This window comes from Euleptes europaea, chromosome 6, assembly GCF_029931775.1.
Source record: "Euleptes europaea isolate rEulEur1 chromosome 6, rEulEur1.hap1, whole genome shotgun sequence".
Classification (NCBI taxonomy): domain Eukaryota; kingdom Metazoa; phylum Chordata; class Lepidosauria; order Squamata; family Sphaerodactylidae; genus Euleptes; species Euleptes europaea.
The window spans coordinates 53,522,511-53,545,505 of NC_079317.1; the positions used below are offsets into that span (position 1 = coordinate 53,522,511).

General features: G+C 39.7%; 1 protein-coding gene across 2 annotated transcripts in view; it reads right to left on the reverse strand.

Annotated features, from left to right (window-relative positions):
- Positions 1–3,643: 3,643 nt before the first annotated feature.
- TTBK2 (tau tubulin kinase 2) overlaps positions 3,644–22,995 on the reverse strand; it is a 59,900-nt gene continuing 40,548 nt past the window's right edge. The window contains exons 11-15 of one of the 2 annotated variants that reach the window (XM_056851562.1): positions 21,956–22,167; positions 21,180–21,747; positions 13,578–13,826; positions 6,207–7,474; positions 3,644–4,355 (exon numbers count right to left, since the gene is read on the reverse strand). In XM_056851562.1, the coding sequence (XP_056707540.1) occupies positions 3,887–4,355; positions 6,207–7,474; positions 13,578–13,826; positions 21,180–21,747; positions 21,956–22,167 (2,766 nt within the window). In that variant the 3' untranslated portion in view covers positions 3,644–3,886. The remainder of the gene's footprint in view (positions 4,356–6,206; positions 7,475–13,577; positions 13,827–21,179; positions 21,748–21,955; positions 22,168–22,995) is intronic. The other variant, XM_056851563.1, reaches the window with a different exon arrangement.

The window sequence follows — 22,995 nt, forward strand, 5'->3', positions numbered from 1 at the left end:
CAATATGAACAACAATATTTTCTACAACATTCTTTTAAAGTCAATGCATAGGATAGATATTCATTGGTCTTTAACAGGAAAGCAGGAAAATAAATCTTTGGGGCTATTCATCTCCGTACATGCATGTTCTTAAATACTGATACTCTTGACATGTTCATACAAGGGACTCTTGTGTAAGCATCACCCCCTGGGTTCAGTGTAAAAATATCAAGACTGTAAATATTTCAAATGGTTTAAATTGGACATAAGTAAAGGAAAAGTTTGATCAATTTTCTGAAAAGGACTGCAGGACCTGGGTAAATCAATGCCATGTCATGCCCCAGGGAAATATCAAATAAGGATGGAATATTCCTACCTCAGTTCTCATCAGGGGTAGGCATTTCATATGTACATACTTCCTAGGGAAATATTTGTCCACTATACGTTTGACTGAAGTAGATATTCTTGACTTCACAACAAAATATTCCCAGGAATCTCATGTACCATTTCAAAAGGGACATGGAAAGTAGAGTGGTTCAAGTTGATTTGTTTCAGTAAGATGATGTTGGGATAACTTGTTTAGGTACACGTATCCTTATATGTCTGGCAATACATGAAGAACATGCCTCAAGAGGATGGCTGAGCTGAAAAACCCAATAGGTTTTCATAAGATATAATTGTTAAAAACACACTGTCCCCAAGAGACTCCAAGGGACCCCAGTAAGTGATCTTTAGAAATCAATGGAAAAGGGAGAATTGACCAAGGCAAGGGTAAAAGAGAAAACATAAATTTCTTTGGGCCCCTCTCCCTTCCTTCTGTAGTCCTTGGCACCCTCCCAAAAGCTAACCCAGAGGATCAGGAGACTTTCAGCCCCTTATGAAGGGGTAAATGCAGGACATAGGTATTTTAATACATATAAAGAAGGAATGGCACGGGATATGGTTGGTGGACTGAAAAGGGGTGGGGAACTCTGATGAAATCACACTCCTTCCCCCTTGAATGAAAAGCCTTCTACCCTTCCTAGCAGCTGTTTAGTTCCCCCCCCCCCCCCGGATCATATTAATCCATTAGGCATTTGTCACTGTCCAGTGTTACAAAGAACAATTGAACCTGAACGTTTCTCTTTATGGGATGGAAGGATGTGAGGCAAGATGAAAAGATAGAATCATGGTCACACATCCTATCTGGCAATCAAAGGCGCCGTTTGTCAGATGCCTTGCATTTCATTCCAAATGTTACAAATACAGCAACAAAGCTGATACAAAACACCTGCAGAGCAATTACCACCTTTCAATCCTGAACTCTGACATGAAGAGTATTCAGCTTTGTGCATGCCAGGAAATGGGAGCTGCAAGGCTACATTCAGGCACGCAAATGAGAAAGTACTGCATTGTTTGTGGTTCATAGCATTAAAATGGAAAATGAGAAACAGTAAGGAAGTATATAGAAGCATATGTATATATATTTATAAATATTTATAATATATAATTTACCATGAGAACATGCAATTATTAGTATAGCACCTATTATACAATATAATACAACAGAATAGATCTTTTAACTCATACAGTTTGAGAAACAGCAGGTATGCTCTCCCTATTGCATTCCTCTGTAGTGTTTGAAACCTGAATGCAGCTAAGGTTCCACACTGTGCTACATTACTTATGGGAAACAATATACACATTTAAGAGTAAAAATTTTCAACACATTCTGACAGAACAGGTGAAATTCAGTGCAGCTTCAATGCAGCATTAGAAATGCATTCGCTTCGAGAAAAAGTATTCCCTTTTCTATCCAAAGATACTATTTTGGCAGCAAATAAAGTTTAAATAAAACAGTTAATTATTTAAAAGTATGCTAGCTACAGGCACAGAACTATAACAAGCAGATCAGCAATTACCAAAATTCCTCTCGCCTTGCCCCCTATTCAGGGGCCTGTATCAAACCATGCAGTTATAAAGACTTAGAAGTGCTTGAGTTTCCTTGCTGGGGACTGCAATTTCTATACCTCTGCAGCCCACTGATCTTCTCCCCAACCCATTTTATTCCTAAGGGGTCGGCAAAGCATCAGGAACAGAACAGAGGACTAAGAAAAAGCTTGCAGTGGGAGGGCAAAAATTACCAGAAATCACTATCCTCTCTTAAGAAAATTTAAGTGCCCCTGTCTCTGGAATGTGTGGCTGGATACAGGCCACTATCCCATAAAACAAGTCCCCATTCAGGAAGGTGGCTGTATCCATTTTAAAGTATTCCTTTTTTTAATTCCTCCAGTCAATTGTCCATTTATGGATGTAGCAAAGGGAGTTGTTCCTCTAAAAATTATATAATTAAGTCTAAGTATATTTTGTGAAACCTACCAGCCATTGGCCTTATTCAGATATTTTTGGGTAGTGGAAGACAACTCTAAAACAAGAGTCCACATTATTATGTCCCTAAATGCAACCATACTTGTGGGTAGGGATACACATACCTATATTGTAGGAAAACCAGAGCAAAATTGGCTACGAGCCTCCAAATGAACATGTGCGGCAGCTTGGTCAGACACTCAGTAGCCGTATGTGCAAACTAGGGGAAGGGGCAGGTACATGCATTCTTTCACTACAATACAGGTTTAGAGACACTGACCTATGACAAACAGTCCCACCACTTGCCTTATAAATTTTACCATCAAATATTCTCTCCCAGATTCTGAAAAAAAGGAATTCTGACTTCCTAATCATGTACAAGCTGTGTAGTCATCTTAAAGCAGGTTAAAACTCCTAGATTTAAATTCTCAAGTAAACAGTCCAAGTGTGTAAACATTTCTACTCTGCTTCAGCACTATTACATTGAAGAAGGGAGTTACGAATAAGGTAAATGGATTTGTCCCTGATTAGTAAATTCTGGTCAGCTTTAGCAATGCCTCTCCTTCGTACCCTAAAAAGGTTTTGTACTCTCTAACAAATGTTGCACCTGTAGAATTGCTTCAGGGTTTAAGCTCTCCTCTTTTTCTTCTTCAACTCAAGCTGTGACCATTATCCCCATTATTTATTATATGGCAGAACCATGGAGAAAAATGCCCATGGCTCCGGCAACTAACATGTAGACAAATAATCAAGCTGTCTTAAGTTCTGGGTCTGAACAGCAGTTAACAGATTATGGGCCAGTAAATATGAGTACACAAAATCCTTTGCAGAAAATCTTAACACTGATGCTTGCAGTCCTGTGTGTACTTAAATAAGTTTTAAATCCATTGGTTTAAATGAATGTATATGCATTAACTGTGCCCAGAGTTGTAACCCATGTCAAGTATGTTATAATAAAAGTCATGGGATTTGTTTTGTTTAATTGTTTGCTTTAAAAAACGAGGAAAACATAAACCATGACAGAACATAAAAGCAACATGGAAACAGATGTATGAAGCCCAACATTAAAAATACAGACATCTAAGAATATTGCTGTTCCAAATAATGTGCTTTTTAAAAACTACAAACACACAGCTGAGTAGTACCTCAGATGTAATGGCGTCATGGTGAAACTTAATTGTTTCAGGTTTTGTAACATTCCTTGAGAAAAAGCCTTAAATAATCAGGCTGTGTACAGTTAATAAGCAATAAAATAAAATAAAATCTTATTTAAAAAACAAAAACACTCACCTCAGGGACAATATTTGTTGTGAATGTTTCACACATCTTGGACAATCTGGATACTCCATCCCTGCCCTTTAAACTTCCCTGATCTGCTTGTTGCCTGGCCACTCACATACCAAGTGGGCCTTATAAATAATTTATCACAGAGTTGCTTTTCTTTGAAAGTCAGGATGAACACTGATTTTGAAGACTTTTTCTTTGTTTAAATACACCGAACACAGACACAACATGCATCAGATTAAGAAAGGGGGCTTTGACACCAGACAAAACTCAGTTCCTATCTGCTAAGTTTACTGACAGATTTGTTCTTCCCTGTGGGCGATTTAATGTTAGAGGAATGGTGGCAGGAGCCACTAGAACCTTTCAGGCCATTCTTGTTAGTTTTGTTGTAGCAGTGCTCTTGTTGGCAGGATCTCCTGGATGACGAAGAGCCTGACAGGCTGGGAGGCGATTTACTCCTTCCAAGATGTGGGGATGAACTCCTCTGGTCATGGTGAGGCCGCCCACTCCTGGACGGTGAGGAACTGGCAGTACGGGGCAAAGAAGAGCTCCTAGGAGAGGCACTGGGACTGCGTCTGGGGATGACTGGGCTTTTGGGCGGCGTTTTGGGGCTATGCGGAGATCCTGGACTTTTACACTGGGAAGAGCTCCTTGGTTTTTGAGATCCATTCTGAAGGATTTGAGCCAGACGAGAGATCAGGTCTGAATCTGAGCTGCTGCTTCCTAGCACTTTGTATCTGCGCAACCTTGAAAGAAATAGAAATGTGTTACTTCTACATCCTGCCCTTCAGTAACATGGTATTATAGTACAAATAAATAATGAACTATATTCAGGAATTATTCCACCTACATCAACGTGCAGAATTTGGTATATAGTATTCAATTAGCCATTCTAAAAGCAACTTTCTAATTCTAACAAATGTTGAGATAAAACTTGGGATGATCCAGAATGCTATATAGGACAACAAGTCGTCACTGGCTGAATATCTTGGGAAGTGTTTCTTGGATGGTGACATTACCTGTTGCCTATGTTCACCATTAGGGTTGCTAGCCTCCAGGTACTAGCTGGAGATCTCCCGCTATTACAACTGAACTCCAACCAATAGAGATCAGTTCACCTGGAGAAAACGGCCACTTTGGCAACTGGACTCTATGGCATTGAACTCCCCCCCACCAACCCTGCCCTCATCAGGCTCTGCCCCAAAAATCTCCCACCGGTGGTGAAGAGGGACCTGGCAATCCTAGTTCAACATACATCCAAACTATTTTTCTGACACTTGAATGCAGCATGATAGAGCTACTGTTGCCTGGAGTAAAAAATATTTATAAACATACTAAGAGATGTATGTGGCACAGGCAGCCAAGGCTATAACATCCCATCTTCAGATCTCTGAAAAACAATTATCTATCCTCATTCGTCATTTGTATACCTTTACTTCTTTACTCTACACCCCTATGCCATTTATTATGGATACATCTATAGCTCAACAGGCTGGTCTAGCTGTAAGTTTATGAGAGAGGAGGAGGAGTTGGTTTTTATATGCTGACTTTCTCTGCCACTTAAGGGAGAATCAAACCAGCTTACAATCACTTTCCCTTCCACTCCCCACAACAGACTCCCTGTTAGGTAGGTGAGGCTGAGAGAGGGTGACTTGCCCAAGGTCACCCAGCTGGCTTCGTGTGTAGGAGTGAGGAAACAAATCCAGTTCACCAGATTAGCCTCCGCTGCTCATGTGGAGGAGTGGGGAATCAAACCCGGTTCTCCAGATCAGACTCCACCGCTCCAAACCACTGTTCTTAACCACTACACCACACTGGCTCTCATGGAATACCTTAGAGATTCTAAGGTATGGAAAGGCCTAGCTCTAACATATAAGCTACTAATTCTATTGATTATTTTTGAAAGCCATGAAAAAAATGCAAACAGATTTCCCTCCAATTTCAATATTAAAAGACACATGGTGCAGTATAGCTTGAATTGAAACTATACCTGTATTCCACAAACCTGGCACCAATTTGACCAAAAAATTGTACTTACATTCCCGGCTGCCACTGCAAATCATGACAACTATAGCACATGGAAGAGGCTCAGCAGATAGATCAAGTCAGTAAACTACAGTTTACTGGCTGTTCCTATGAATAATTCTTGGCATCTTTAATTTTTACTTTTTGTATCCCATTCAGACAACTAGATTTGAATCTATCAGTGTCATCATAAACTCTGCTTAGGTTGGTACTGTAAGGTTGCTTAAATCTTGAACCAAATATTTTAGAAATGTCCAGTGCAACCTTAAGTGTGTTTATACAGTCCTACCAACTTCAACAAGAATCACTCCCCTGGTAAGTATGTGTATAGTAGTGCTATTGTTTAAAGTTTTGATCCCATAAATAGCTCATATTCTTGTTCAGTCAAAGCATTTTTGAAATTTAAACGTGGAAGAATGTGCAAGTGTGTGTGAGTGTAAGTGCGCATGTGTACACATGCACATAAATTACGGATACTGAAAACAAGAAAAAATCTACATGGTATCATAATTCTTTTCAAAACGTCTCAAATTTATTTTTAGAATGGGGGTTTGTTCTCTAAAAATTATTACCTGGCTTCTACTCCAGGCCTTGTTGGGGGTCTTCCTGGTGGTGGCCGAGGAAAAAACTGAGCTGAGTTTGAATTGCTAACATGATCTGTGGTAGTCAAAGATACAGGTCTTGGAATTTTGCTCTTTCTGGACTGAGGACTGCTTGATGACAACAAGCTTTCTTCCACTTGACTGTGCAAATGAGCATCCAATGTCAGCTTGGAGAAGGAGGACAAAACATCTTCTGAAAGAGGTAAAGGAGAAGTGGCTGCTTTTTCCTTCAGTGACTTGTCAGAGGCACTTGAGAGGTCACCAAGGAAAGATTTCAGCTGTCTTTTTTCTACAAGAAGTCTAACCAAGTCTGTCTGATGAGCCTTTTTTAGAAGTAGTTTCTCCTTTGCTGAAACAGGTGAAGAGGACTCCGATGAGGAGTCTATCTCTTGTGCTAAAACTGGAATGCGACTCTGTCTAGCTACAAATGGTGTCCTAACTAATTCCTTTTTGGACTGATGAGAATTCTCATTCTCTGCAACACAGTGGAACAGTTCTCCATTTCTTAGAACATTTTGCTCTCCTTTGTCCTCTTGATGTAAAAAAGTAGTGAGGTTTCCCTGCTGGCATTGCAGTTTTTCAGCATGACTGATATCACCATCATCATGGAGACCATTTTCTTGCATTGGAATTACTTGGCTTTCCTGTCTGTGAAGAAATGGGTCAGTACTTCTTGATAAAGAAACATCTGATGTTTCACCTACTGACTGCTTCAATACATCCTGTTTTGCATCATGATTTTGCAATAGGCAGGAAGTTACTGGCCTCTGCTCTTCAGGTTCTGTAGCAGCCTGCAGTCCATCCAGCACAGATTCATTGTTTCCTGGAGCAACAGGTCCTGTCCTTTGTACTTCAATGCTATCTTCACAAGTTTCAGGAAGATTACTGTTTTCTGCTTCTTCAAAGAGATTTGTGAGCTCTCTCTCTCCTTGCCTCTTCACACACTGTTCAAGAAGGTCCTTTTGGCTATGATCTTGGGTTCCACTACCTTCTCCAATATGCCCTTCCTGATCCTGTAAGTTATGGTCTAACTTGAGTACTAAATCTGTTCTAATGCCACTAAGAGTTAACACATCATTTGCTACCACCAAGCCAGCTAAATTCTCCTTAGGAGAAGGAAGTTCAACAGTATGCTCCAAAGGCTGGGTATCTCGATCCCTCTTCTCTAGCTGCTGGCCATAATGAAAACTCTCAGAAGCAGACTGTGTGGAGGCCATAGATGGTCTGGGAATTGTAACCTATATAGAGACAAGAAAAATAAAAGATATTTTTACAGAAGTTACTTTTCTTGGCTTTGAGAATATCACAAGTTCATATTTTAAAATAATCTTCACAGATGAAGTAAATTAATAGTTAGTAGTAAATTGATTGTTAATTCTACAGGATTAGACAACACCACTCCTTCTTAGGAAGTGCATGACAGGTGCCAAGCAGCACAATTTCTATCAAACTCATTTATGACAACAAACTGAAAAACCCATTAGCCCAGGATGTTAATTTTAGGCTTTTTTAGCAATACTGTGAATATCTCTGTGTGGAAACATCTTACCTGCAACTTTCCACAGCAATCTCTTCACTACCAATTCTAAAAGTCTTTACTCTGTCCTCATTCCTCTTGACATCTCTGCCGCCTTTGAATCAAATGACCCCCTTGACTACCTCCAGGCCTTGATTCCTCTTACTTTTATCAGATAGCTCTCCTCCTACCTGTCAAATAGCTTGTTCAGCATTTCCACAGTTACTATCTGCTACTCATCATTCCCCTTAACCTTTGGTGTTCCTCATAGTTCTATTTGTGATTCCTCCCATTTTCTCTACATTTGCTTTTCCTCAAAGACCTAGTAAAATGCCATATGTCTCACATAGAGGTTGATGACAGACAGCTATCTCTCCGTATTCCATGCCCTTCCCCCCCTTCACTCAGCTCCATATCTCCAACTGATATTTACTTGGCTGTCTCATTGTCATCTTAAGCTCTAGATGCCCAAGACTGACAGTGTAATCCTTATACCCTACTAAGTCCACTGAAGTCAAAAGGCATAGAGGGGTATAACTACACTTAAGACTGAATGGTTAAGCACTCATGTTTCTGCCCTTCTCTTCCTTTTCTTAATCATATTATCTGACAACATTGTCATCTACTTGCTCAAATTAACCTCATAGCTACTTTTCCAGACTTCTTCAACCACCCTTACATCTTTTTTATTCTTCTCTCTGCCTTCTAAACCTCCAAGAACAGGTACCTAGAATAAACCCCTCCAACTTATCTATTACTGCAGCTATCTCTTAACCTCTAACAACTATGGCCATATAAATCTCTCTTGTTTGTACACAAAAACCTTCCCTACCCATAAAAACTAGGCAAGCAAAGTATTTTTTGAGCAATTCACTATTGCTGCATTTGAGAAACATTACTTGAAAAGCTAAGGTCACTCTGTAGACAAAACTGCAACAATGAAGTCTAGAAATGTGTTTTTTAACATGGGGGACATAAAGTGGGCAAAATCATCTGACAGACGTGAAGGGGGTGATTTCACCCCGTTCCCTCTCTCCACTGCAGCCCAAGGAATAAACTTCTTGTAACCCTAGGAATTAACTTCCCAGGGTCAAAATGGCTGCTGAGGGAGGGCAAAGTGGGAGGAAACTGTGATTCTATAAACTTTTCAAAAATAAACAATAGACACATTAGACATATAGGCTTGGATCCAGTGGAACATTTTTGTTGGCAGAAGGATTGCTTCCTGCTGAGTGCAGTTTTCTCATCTTCCCTCTCCCACTGCAGCCCCAAATCCCTCCAAGGAGTTTCTGGAATCCCCTATTCCCCACCCCCAGGAGCAGCATTTCAGGGTGGATTCTGGGTTGCAGTGGGAGGTGAGAAAGTTATGCTCTGCAAGTGGAAATCCTTCTCCCCACAGAAACACTCCATAGCTTAGTCTTATCAATTCAGTGATTCTATCACTAAACAAATTAATCATGAACACTTTTCACTGGGTTGTATCCTATCATTCCACCATGCCTTCCTCTGGCCAAAGGAAACATCCTTTTCTGCTAGAAACCCTTCTGCAAGTAGATACTATATTTGATACTATATTTAAGTTGTTTGACTCAGGGTCAGATTAAACTAAAATGCACAAGAGGTGCCCTGGTAAATCAGACCAATGGTCGACTTAGTCCAGCAGGTTGTTTTACACAGCAACCAGCCAGCTGCCCGGAGCGCCACCAAATAGAGCAAAGAGGGCAAGGCCTCCCTCTGATGGTGCCACCTACTCCTGATATTCACAGGTTTAGTGCTACGGACAAATCCTCCATTAAACTGTCTAAAACTCCTTCTAAAGTTATTTGTTTTAGTGTCCATCATTATATCCATGGGCAGTTAATTCCACAATTTAACTTTTTTTTGCCATCAAGTCACAGTGGTTGACTTATGGCAACCACTGGTGGGCTTTTCAAGGCAAGCGACATTCAGAGGTGGTTTGCCATTGCCTGCCTCTGCATCACGACCCTGGTATTCCTTAAAGGTCTCCCATCCAAATACTTTCCAGGGTCGACCCTGCTTAGCTTCTGAGATCTGACGAGATCAGGCTAGCTTTGGCTATTCGGGTCAGAGCCCATAATTTAATCTCTTGGCTGTTAACGTCATTGGGTATCCTCAAGTTCTAGCTTTAGAGGAAAGGAAGTTCTCTCTATCTGCTTTTCCATCCTCATTCATAATTGTATAAACTTACATCATATCCCTTTAGTTGTCTTTTATTTAAATTGAAAAGCCCCAGACTCTGTAGCTTTTCTTTGCAGGAAAGATACTCCATTATGATGACAGAAGATCCATTAATGGTACATCAACTTTTAAAAAACTTCAAATAACAGCTGTTTGGAGGTAGAGGTCCCAATTTTGATTTAAAAAATAGTATGAAGAAGTTAATTCTCTCTCACTCACACACATACAAAAATACACACCATTTATGTAATCTGTCATTCTCTTGGAGATGTTATTTGACCTGTAGGGGATACGGACACCATACATACTTTCTCCTCTGGAGAAATAGCTCCAGAGAGCAAACTGAGGCTGCAAAAATGTTGCAAGAGAAAGTACTCCAAGGGCACTTCTCTCCCCCCCCCCCACACCCATCAGCTCTGACCAAAATGACTCCACCCACTTTGCTATTTTTTGTGTGTGTCATCAAATCATAGCTGACTTATGGTGACCCCTTAGGGTTTTCAAGGCAAGAGACGTTCAGAGGTGGTTTGCCATTGCCAGTCTCTGGCGTTCCTTGGAGGTTGCCCATCCAAACACTAATCAGGGTGACCCTGCTTAGCTTCTGAGATCTGACAAGATCAGGCTAGCCTGGGGCTATCCAGGTCAGGGCAGTTTGCTATTTACAGTTTAACATTTGGCCTCAGTTGTCTTCTTTTTAAATAACCAGTTTATATGGAAACTTGGAAATCTGACAGTCATCTGGGAAACAAACAACAGAAAACAGAATGACATCATCAGGGTTAGATACGAAGGCAAATTGTGCTATGCTCATGAGAATTTCAACTTCAAATTTTATTTAAGAATGTAAATTGGGTTTTGGCTGCATACTTTATTAAATCCTCCTTCCCATATTATTGTAATCATGAATACATTCCCATTATATTTCCATGCAAAGTAGCAGCCTAATGGCTAGCCAATTTGTTCTTAGAAATTATTAGAAAGCATTTTATTAACTCTTGCTTATTCCCCCAACTTTTCAACATGCACTCAAGGTAGCTTACAATAAATGGCATAAAATAAAATTACAACTACCAAACTAAAATTCAGCCATGTCACATCAGACTAAAATTTTGCTTAAGGCTCACTGAAATGGGAATTGTTTCAATAAATTCTTATATTTTTTATTAGAAAGTCATGTTAAATTGTGCTGATCTTCACTATGACCTTGTGCTATTGTTAGAGAAATAACAGGGCATACAGGAGGAAGTGCTGACAAAATTTCCAGTCTCCACTATTATTTCAGAACAGTTTGTATTATGTTTGTATTAGCTACCTTATTGCTCATAATTTATGAGAGAAAATATTTCCATCCTGGTGACCCTTAATATATTTCTTAATTTTTTAATTAAAACCGAATCCTTATTTGGGAAATTTATCTTTTCCCATTTGTTGGGGTACAGATTTTTCCATGTTTACAGGCATACGCAGGGGGGCAGGATCTATTTAGCCAGTAGGAACAAAATGACACAAGGCTAGAGTAGCTGCATTTCAGGAAAGACACATTTTTAAAAAATATATTAAATTCCCCATCTTGCAGGCAGTAGGGAATTTTAAACAATACTGCTGTTTCATGCATGGACAAACAAAAAAGGATAAACTAACAACCATCCAGATGTGGGTAATAAAACTACTGATGCTGCAGAGAAAACACTGATGCTGGAGAGAAAACACTGATTATTTGAATCACTCAGAATGTTCACACCAGTATACCTGCAATATTGTGTTATCATCAGCCATTGATCCTCTTACATCAGCAACAAAAGCTTCTTTTGAGATATTTTTTGCCAAATAGATTCATGCATTATAGCATCAGCTATGCCATATGAAATATTTTGCATTTAAAACAATATAAAGAGATGAGCAAAAATGTCCTTTTTACATGATATTTATGGTGAGATGGGTTAAAATGAGAGGTTAAGCCACACTGTGTAATAGTCATTGCAAGCAGAACATTCCTCTGAGGTTATTGTCAATTCTAAGATTGCATCAATTATTTTGAATAGTAACCTCTTCCTCTGGAAAGAGAATTAGCTTGGACATTGTATAAAGAACTGAGAAAACAATCTTCCCTATCTAATATTACTAAATCCTACCATTAGTTTTTATTACACATACCTTGCTTTGCTCAAGTAGACTGAACTAATGACTTGAGCTACAATTCACAGCCATTAAAATAAATAACAGATTTGCCACTGACATTACACACTATCTCAGTCATAAATATATTTACCAGTGCCTTGGCAAAACATTACTTAGTCTATATTTCTCATCCCTCTGTGGGTGTGTGTGCCGTCAAGTCACAGCTGACTGATGGTGACCCCATAAGGTTTTCAAGGTAGGAGACCTTCGGAGGTGGTTTGCCATTGCCTGCCTCTGCGTGTGCTGAGTTTTGAGAACTGTGACTGGTCCAAGGTAACCCAGCAGGCTTCATGTGGAAGAGTGGGGAATCGAACCCGGTCCTCCAGACTAGAGTCCATTACTCTTAACCACTACACCATGCTGGCTCTCATTTCTCATCCCTACTACATGCTATTTAATACAGGGGTATTGAGAAAGAGATCTGCTAAAAGATATAATTCTGCTAAGCAGAGTTACAACCTAAATCCATTGCAGTCAATGGGTTTAGAAGGCTATACTTCTGTTTAGGACTGAACTGACAGGCTATATTTTGAAAGCATGGGTGCATTTTTGTCCTTCACTGCAAATCACTTCATCTATGCTGAAGCTGATTCAAGCATGGGAAGAAGCAGCTCCCATTAATTCTGTACCATGTCTGGCTTTGCTGAAATGATTACCACTAATTACCACTATTATGAGATTGTGTGTTGTAAAAATGTCCCATTTACAGGCTTTGCTACCAAACGTGGTGTCTCAGACCAGAAATATCCTAACAATGTTGATTACCCTATCAATCCTTAAGTGAGAGTCAAGCTGCTTTATGCATTCATAAAGATGTGATAAACATATCAACATGCAGCATAATGGATATTCTAACCAATTGTAACTCCTTGTTCTTATTTCCAAAAATTAAACGAGTAAAAAATTATCCTTCACACTTTAGCATGCTATAGCCGTTAAGAGTGTCAGACTAGGATTTAAAAGACCCAAGTTCAAATCCCTACTCTGCCATGGCAGCATTTTGAGTGATCTTGAGCAAGTCACACATTCTCAATATAACCTTCCTCATAGGGTTGTGTTGATAAAATGGAGAAGAAGAAAACAATATAAGCTGCTTTGGGTTCCTGCTGGCGAGAAAGGCATGGTATAAACAAAGTCAATTAGTTAAAAATAACTAGCATTATCTTCTATGCCTGCTTCCTCTGTCCTGTCCTCTGACTATTGTAGTTTTGTGCTCTTGTAGTTTTGTGCACTATTGTCTCAACTTTAAAACTTCTAATTTATTTTTTTCTCACATGCAATATTTTTCAGCCTCTTTTCCTAAAGATGCTTTTACACCAATAGATACTTTTATACTGCATTTGCTGGATTCAATAGTGCACTGGGCAAATGACTGACACAGGAATTGCATAACTTAGCAAATGACTGACACAGTAGAGTTGCTTTTATGAAGATGAAGATGCATTCACCTGCTGGAGTTGTGCTTTTGAGATGCGAATGACAGGGGGGAACTTGTTTCCACTGGGAATAACAGGAAGTTGCCTACGGGCAGCTGACCAGGAAGAGGAAGAGTGGCTCTCTGCTGATTGACTCCTTGGAAAGCCAGCCTCTTTCTTTGGTTCCAGGTAGGTGATGAGATGGGTAATAGGGCTCAGGGTACGGAGGATGGGACTTGAAATTCTTGGGGTGGAGAAATGCAGCATGTGAGGTGAGTAGAGCTGCGAGAACAACAACATGGCAAGGAAAAAATGATGTAAATATTATATTAAGAACACTTAAAGTTGGTTACAGCATGTAGCTTTATAGTTCACTTTTTCTGTTAATATTCTAAAGAGTAAGGACTGGCAATTGTTAAGTATTTGTAGCAGAAAAACAGATAATTATGTCATTATCTCTTCCTGACGTAACACTTGCCTCCCACGTTTCATTTGATCCCTCTGAGAGTGCAAACTCAGAACGTTTACAGAAAGAAACACTCTGCAGAAGCATTTACAACATAAAAAGATTGTCATACTGACCCTTGTCAAGGAATGGTGTACTTTACCAGTATGCTACAGAATTATTAAAAGACTTCTCAGAAAAATGGACTGGGAATTTCAAAATCATGGCATGAAATAAAGAGGTTACAATGAATGACACAATATGGGGATTAAGAATTCCATATGTGCATATATTAAATCTGCACTGAAAACATCTCAGATACAAACATCACTGCAATCTCTATAAAAACTCTTACCCTGAGTATTGATGCATCATTTTGTCCTACATAAAGTTGTTGTTTTAATAAACACCAAAAATGATAACTTCATGTGGAACGAAACAAGGTAAGTGCTTAGGGTTAGAGTGTTTCCATACTAGATGTGCTGTTCAAATAAGTTCAAACAGACTAGCAGTGTAATTCTAAATAGAATCACACCCTTATAAATCCATTAAAGTCAAAAGGGTATAACTCTGTTAAAATAGCACTGTAACCCTGACAAAGTGTGCAATATCCAAGCATCATTAATATTTTTTCGTAAATTAAAAGAACTGATTAATACTATACTTGTTGGAATCTATCTTAATTTTATACTTGGAGGCTTAAAAGACAAGAGAAAAATATCTTCTTTATATTTTCCTCAAGTCTTGCTATAATCAGGCACACTAAAGAAGAACCTTGCCACTTGGAGTACATAGTGTTCTTCAGTAGTTGTATATTTTTAACATGCTTGTTCTGAATCCAAGTGATACCACCTTGTTACCCTTGTAGAATTTCATATTTTCAAGATGGCATACATCTGAACAAAAATATATACAGAATTTAAGTTCTACAAGATCTAGGAAAAATTATTTCTGTCTAAGTGTAGATTTTTGGCTATAGAAATTAATTTCTAAAACTTCCCAACATATGGAATCACTCACTAAGCAAGAATGAAATATTAGTAAGGAGTATAACTTAACAGCATGCTTCAATGAAGTACAAATATCATTTATATGTTGAAAAGATAGCAGGTGCTGGCAAATTAGTGAAGCAACTCAAAACAAGTAATAAGAGCCAATAACTATGAAACAAACAATGGCTTCCCATTTGTAGTTACAGAAGCAGTGGTAAACTTGTTGGAGAAATCTGAACAAACCTTACTCTACATATCTAGCCTTCTTCATTGTCCTCATCACTAAGAGAAAAATTGTTCCATTTATTTCTGCCCTTGTTTGTACTGGAACACACCATATCACAGTGGCATTTTCTAATCAAACAGAGCCATTCAGCTGCTGTGTTCCAACTCACAATCTTCAAAGGTTCACTGGGTGCTGATTCAGTCAGTGATACTGCCAGAATAAGGGCAAAGGATCTATAATTTTTTTCCCACTCAAAGCAAGTTGGATCCATCAGGAAGAATCTTGATTCAAGATGCTGCTATTCAAACGTAAGTCTAAATGTGTCCCCTTTTAAACATTTTCTTCAATGGCAGATGAAGTTAGAGGCAGAGAGTTCATTTCTAGTGCTGCACATACTTTTTGACTTCTAGTTACAGCTAGTCATACATCATACCATATTTTAGATATACTGGACAGCATCCCATCATCTCTGTGCAGAAGGCACACAAGAGTTTCCCCACATGCTCCTCCATTGCTGCAGCTCCCTCTGACTGTTGGGAAGATTACCTCTAGGGTCGCAGGATCCACACATAGATCCATGAGGGTTGGAGGGCTGGGGGAAGGAGGGACAAGGAGATGAAACTGCTGCCCCTCAGTGGAGTTACTCATACAGTACAGGAAGGAGCAGCAATTCCAACTCCTTGTTCCACATCACTCCAGCCCCCAAGCAGCACAGCTATTCCTCCACTAGAGTCCTGAGACCAATCGCTCTATGGGTCAAAAAGAGCAGCTGCAACACAGGAGAAATACACCTTCTGTACCCAGAATGGCAGGATGCTACCCACTGCTCTTTATTTCAATAGCATGCAGATACAAATGCAGTAGATTAATCAATGATGTTTAACATACTGACATTAATCTATCTCCTCAATACTGGAAAACGTCAGAGTTTTATTTTTATTGTTCATGTTACAGTGTCAATAACTGCTCTTGTTGCACAGTGCCTGTCTTCAAGAAAGTGAACACCCAGTTGCCCCTCAAATACAAAAAAAAAAGATATAGGAAAACATCGGTCATCACACATAACCTTGATGCAGGTAGTATCTTCCACTAGGTTTTCTTATCAGAACTGAAAGTACACTCTTCTGACGAGAAGGGGGAACTTACATAGTTAGCCTCAGATGCTTGACCTCCTGAAAGTTTTCTACTGACCGTTTTTCATTATACTCTTATTTCTAGCAACTGTTGAATCTGAGGCAGATTTGTGATTCTAATAAAATAAGTTACAAGAACAGCAATATAATCTTGTATTATTCCTGGTGATGTCCAATGGATAATCCATATATCTATCCAATGATGGTAAACTGTGAATTAGGTAACAATCAAGTTGAATGGTCACCTGCAAGCTTATTTTCTTTTTAAAATGCCAACCATAGCTTTGAAATTCTCCTTTCACCATAGGCATCAAAGAACAATGTTGCTTATCAGTGCCAATATCATCATATGCAAACATATTCTTTAAGTTTCTTTCACATGCTGGACATAGTTTTAAAGTCTTAGCTGTATATTTTAATGTTGATGTTATATATATGGTATGTTGTATTTATTATGTTGGAAGCTGCCCTGAGCCTGACAGTGCTGGGGCACAAATCTAATAAACAAATAAATAAATATTAGTAATAATCCTGCAGTAAATTAGCTTAATGTTAAACCAAGTAACCCAACTTTAATATATTTCAGGAGTGTTTTCATCATTGTGACTCTTCTAGTTTACAGAAGTTCACTGAAACTTTCAGGCCAACTTCTGCCATAATCTTCTTTACCTGGTTGCCACTGCATTATGTAGGTGTGCTTTTTCTTGGTAGGTTTTCCAAAAGATTAAGTATATTGTAGCACCAAGGGTATGATCATTGGGACTGAAGAGATCATTGATAAATCTAGTTTCTCCTGAATATTTTTGGGGTTGATTGAATTAAACAGAATACAAGTAGGTAACTCTTCTTTGTGTGTTATGCCATTCTTCTTAGGTCTTACATTTTCATCTTAGATGTAAGGTTATCTTTGATGAGTCAGCTGTACCTGTCGAGACACTATGCTTGCCATTATCCACTGGGGGGGGGAAGAGATCTCCTGCCGCCAGCTTCAGTTGCCTGTCGTTGCTCCAGCAGCCAGCAGAAGATAACGAAAGTCAAAAATAGCAGTTGGTGTGACAGCATTATGGCACTTCTGGGTTTTTCTCAGAGGTCACCTAATGCCGTTGCACCATTGGCACCCCCTATGTCATTCCCCCCCCCCCAGACTCTTGCTGGTTGCCAGCTGCTGGCTGGTAACCCTAGAAGACACCTGAGAGCACACTGATTTAGTGTAATTCTAGATATTATCGAGAGGCTATGTTTTTACAGAATAAATACCTATTTCAATACAGATTCAATAAACAAGTATTACCAAATGCACTTTATGGTTGATGACATATATCATGTTCCCCTTCCATAAACACTGTTTCTGATAGTAGTTGCACCATTGTTCTCTGTCACTTCATACTGCACCCTAAGGAAGGGGGAGGGGAGCAAAAGAGCAGCCCTAAAAGAAGTGGATGAGAGGTCACCCCACGGGTCAGTAATGACCTGGTGCATGCACAGGGGACTACACCTTTACATTTAAAAGAAGCGGAAGTTCCACTATAGAAAGTAGGAAAAGTAAAATCAGGCTCCCAGTGGCAGGATGGGGCAACAGCTGCTCGTATTAGCCTACTAAGGAATAAATGACTGCTCCAGAATAGGGTAAGAGCAAGGAATTAAAAGGCAGAAGCAGGAAGAAATGGAGAAGGAAGAACCAGCTTGTGGCATTAGCAGAAAGCCTGGGAGAAGGGGAGCCAGCAAGACCTGGAGACTCCACAGACTAAGGAGACTAGATTCTGCCAGGCAGGAAAAACTTCCACCAAAGACAGTGGAGACATAGCTGTCTAATGGCCTAACCCTGCATGAAAGTTCCAGTGACTTGAAACTGCAGTTAAAGGATTCTGGCAGGGATCCCACTCCAGACAGCAGACCGAGTTGTTGATGCTGAGGCCAGTAACAAAGAGAACTAGTGTTGATTGGCAAGTAGGCCTCCTTGTCTTAGTGTGTATTAAGTCTAGAATTATCAGTTAAAGGCAGTTTATCCAATGAAAAGCAAGATTAATCAACTCTCCTGGTGTCTGGCTCTTGACAGGAAAACAGGAGGACTACTCAAGTGGGGATAGGGTTGCCAACTCCAAGTTGGAAAAGTCTTGGAGATATAGGGGTGGGGCCTGGGGATGGAGGGGTTTGGAGAGGGGAGGGAAATCAGCAAGATATAATGCCATAGAGTTCACCCTCCAAAGCAGCCATTTTCTCCAGGGAAGCTGATCTCTGTTGACTGGAGAGCAACTATAATTCTGAGAGATCTCTAGGCCCCACCTGGAGGCTGGCAACCCTAAGTGGAGATGACACCCCTGACCCAGAAAGCTTCAAATTCTCAAATAATACAGTGTATAGCTAGCATAATGTCCATGTCCATGCCACAAAAAGTAAGAAATTATGTCTTGAAAAGCTGAAAGGTGTAATGGAGAGACAGTTAACACCATTTTTTTGTGAAACATTTCATTTTTGCAAGATCAGGACAATAAAGTGATCGCTTATAATAATTAATAGAGAAATCAGCACAATTTAAGTAATCTCATTAACAACAACATATTTCCTTCACATGTGTTAGGTGGCTTGAATAACTGGCCTCCCTGCACTCTTACATTTAGGGGAAAAATACTGCCCTGCCTTTTGTAAGGACACATTAGGTCCTTTTCCTTCTGGGAGGGTATACTGGATGCCATCTTGAATATATCAATTTCTCCAACAATGTCAAGATGGCATCACCCAGAATCAAAGTCAGCATGATCAAAATATATTAAAATTACCTCAGACCATTATACACCAGACTTTGAAGATTAGAGCCAAAGATACAGCTTCCAGACATTTCCTCCAAACAGATAAAGCCAGTCCCTTAAAGGTAAGGTATACTCCCTCCTGTTAAGAACAAACTACCCCTGACATTGTGTCATGGGCCACATTTATATCTTAGCAGCTAACCATGATTTGTTGTTATGGGAATGAGGCTTGGAAGTTTTTGGTTCTGCCCCATTTCTCCCCCCCCCCCAAACAATCATGCACAGCTCAGAAACTTGCACACTACCAATGAAACATAGCTTGTTTTTGTATCTAATCACAAACTATGTTTCTTTTTCTCTCTTGCCTACAAACCAGGATAGCTTTATAGGCAAAAGACCATACCATAGTATGTGGTTCAGACTTAAACTGTGGCTTACTGGGAATGCACACATCTTCAGTTGCCAAGCTATGCACTAGGAGAGAAAAGAAAAGAGGGCATTTGGGAGCCTGAAGGCTTCCAGGGCTAATTCTCACATCTTGTCAGTGGGTTTGACAATCCCTTCTCTTAGGAACCACAGTAGAATCTATGTTAATCATGGTCACACAAACCCTTAATGAGGATCAGAAGGACGTTAAAAATTATAGTTAAAAATAGCCCCTAGTTTAAGCATAGATATATTCCTTGACAATGGATATTCAAGGCAGAGATACATTTAGTTTGGCTGAGGAAAAAAAACTCATATAGGTCCTAGGATAGGTTATTGGCAGGAAGAGAGGACAGCATAAGAACATAAGAAAAGCTATGCTGGATCAGACCAAGGCCCATCAAATCCAGCAGTCTGTTTTCACACTGGCCAACCAGGTACCTCTAGGAAGTCCATAAACAATATGACTACAGCAGCATGCTGCCTGTGTTCCACAGCACCTAATAGGCATGCTCCTCTGATACTGGAGAAAATAGGTATGCATCATGACTAGTATTCCTTTTGACTAGTAACCATGGATAGCCCTGTCCTCCATGAACATGTCCACTCCCCTCTTACAGCTTTCCAAGTTGGCAGCCATCACCACATCCTGGGGCAGGGAGTTCCACAATGTAACTATATGTTGTGTGAATAAATACTTCCTTTTATCTGTTTTGACTCTCTCACCCTCCAACTTCAGCAGATGACCCCAAGTTCTGGTATTATGAGAGAGGGAGAAAAGCTTCTTCCTGTCCACTCTCTCCATACCATGCATAATTTTATAGACATCTATATCATGTCTCCCCTTAATCGCTTTCTTTCTAAGCTAAACAGCCCTAAGTGTTTTAACCACTCCTCATAGGGCAGTAGCTCTAGTCCCCTGATCATTTTGGTTGCTCTTTTCTGCACCTTCTCAAGCTCTGCAATATCCTTTTTTAGGTGTGGTGACCAAAATTGACTAAGAACTGGGACTGAGAGAGGGGTGGAACAGTGGACTGAGGAGGAAGAAACTGACAGCAGCTGAGAATGAAGGAACTGAGAAGTGGAGGAAGTATAAGAGCTGACACATGTATTCATATCTGATGGTAAATGTTTTTGGATTACTTTGCCATAACTGCAATGTCTCTAGCAATAGTAGCTTGGCTAAGACAATAAAATTGGCACTGAAGTTAATTTTATGCAGTTAAATATGCCATTTTTAAGGTGGCCCTCAAAGCTGAACAAGCTGCTCACTCTTAGGCTAGGGAACAAGAATGTTTCCGTTATGGATATCGCAAAAGCACCTTTACAGTTTCATGATTCTTAAAGCATGCCACCATCTTTGTAACTTATTATTGTACATATATCTTAACAAGTTTGTATTGCTCATTACTTCATTATTAGTGTGTATTTTAATTAAATCTAACTTGGAGAACTGTGGACATAATAGCAACACATAATAAATCCTGGAAAACTGTTGTTGCAAAGCTTTGTTAATTACTATCCTCGTAAGAATTAAATTAATCAGATTGAAAGTAGGGCAACTCTCAACTTTGAAAAAGCAATATCTAATGTATAAACAATCAGTGATTTCTCACATGGCTTGAATATAACAGAGACAAGCAACAGCCATCAGCAATTCACTTACTGGAGTGAGAGCCCCTTCTGCTTGGGCTTCCATTAGACTTGTGGGTGTGGCAGCAAGAAGCTGGCCAGCAGTTCCAACTGGGAGTTCGAGTTGATTTGTAAATTGCTCAGAAGCTGCAACACCACAGCATTCAACAGCTAGATCCAATGCTGCCCCTTCAGCTGCATTCTTGCCAAGAGCTCCAAACTTGTCCTCTTGTGGAGACTCCTCAAGGACTTGAAGCACTTCGGGTTCATCATCGGAGGGGCTCCCAATTGTTTTATGCCCTAAAACTCCATTAGTCCTGAAATCTTGCAGGTCCTGTTCTTTGTCCACTATCACCCATTCCTTAGAGTCAAACTCCTGCTGGCAGGAACTTAAATTGACAGCCACATATCCATTGCTAGCACCACCATCTCTGTCTTCTGGAGAATACCTGGAAGCAGGCTTGGAACCTTCAGGCAGGTACTCTTCATCATAGTGCCAAACGTGTTCATTACAGGAAGTAACTGCAGGCAAAGGGGTTTTCTGAGAAGCAGCAGCAGCAGATTCTTTTCCAGCATTCAGTTCTTTTTTCTTCTTCTCCATGCTAGGGAAAAGAAACATTAGTGACATAGCAAATCAGAATTATCTGAACATCATAATTCTTCCAGTTGAAGTCTGGGATTACTTTCCTAACTGTTACAAGGAAAGGGCATGAATAATGGTGAAATCTGTGCCAAAGAACAGATCAAATTAATTTTCCACATGATATTTAGAACTGAAGGAAATTTAGCACAAAATAAACTGTTACATACCAGATTTCCAGAAATTTATCTGTGTCTGGCTTTGACTCCAAGGTCAGACGTTTTTCCAGTTCAAAACTGTGGATTGATCGTAACTTCCGAACAAGGGGGACATCCCTTTCTTGCTGTGTCATCTCCGAGCGGACTCGAATTGGAGAACCTAGGCTTGGTGCATTAAGCATGCCATTAATTGGTCCATGACTATTCTCCTCTTCTGTAGCAGCCTGAAACAAAAGAATGCACATTCTTTTTACCTTTAGGATTAGAAGACAGCCAATATAATGTATACAGGATAATATCCCAGCTTTTCTTTCTGTCAAAGTATTTATGAGCAAGATATTTCAATTCTTTCATTTGACCAGCTTGTAATGCAATGGGAATAAGACACCATCTGCAGTTAGACACCGTCAGATGACTGACTTCACATTAGGCTGATCTTCCACCAAAGCTGATCTAAGCTTTACAGAGCAACAGTCAGTTTGCACTTGGGGCTATTATTAAATCTTTGTGATCTTAAAGTTACTTCTTTATCCTAAGTTGAAATTTTGATCTACTATTCAGCATTTAGAACTACAAGTACATTATCACACTTCCAGACATCATGCCAAGGGCTGATACTATCTACAAACAATATGCAACTCACACATACAAGGAAATGAATGTCTCATCAGCAAAAGTGCCACCTTAGTTGTTGTGACTAGTATAAGCAGCAGGAGAATGAGAACAAGCTGGCTTCTTATGCATTCTCAGTTTCCTCACATCTATCTTCCTATTTCTTTGGGGTTATTTTTCAGTTATGCATGCATTTTGCTCCTTCTGATGGTCAATTCGACTTCACACAGCTTTAAATGAAGCGTTGTCTCCCTGTAGTTTAAATCAGCAGCCTTTTGTTATTCATAAAAATTGTGTTATATCCAATTGACCATTAGAGGGAGCAAAATGCATGCATAACTGGAAAAAAAAAACCTTGAAGAAACAGGAAGCTAGATGTGCATACCGTATTTTTCGCTCCATAAGTCACACTTTTTTCCTCCTCAAAAGTGAGGGGAAAT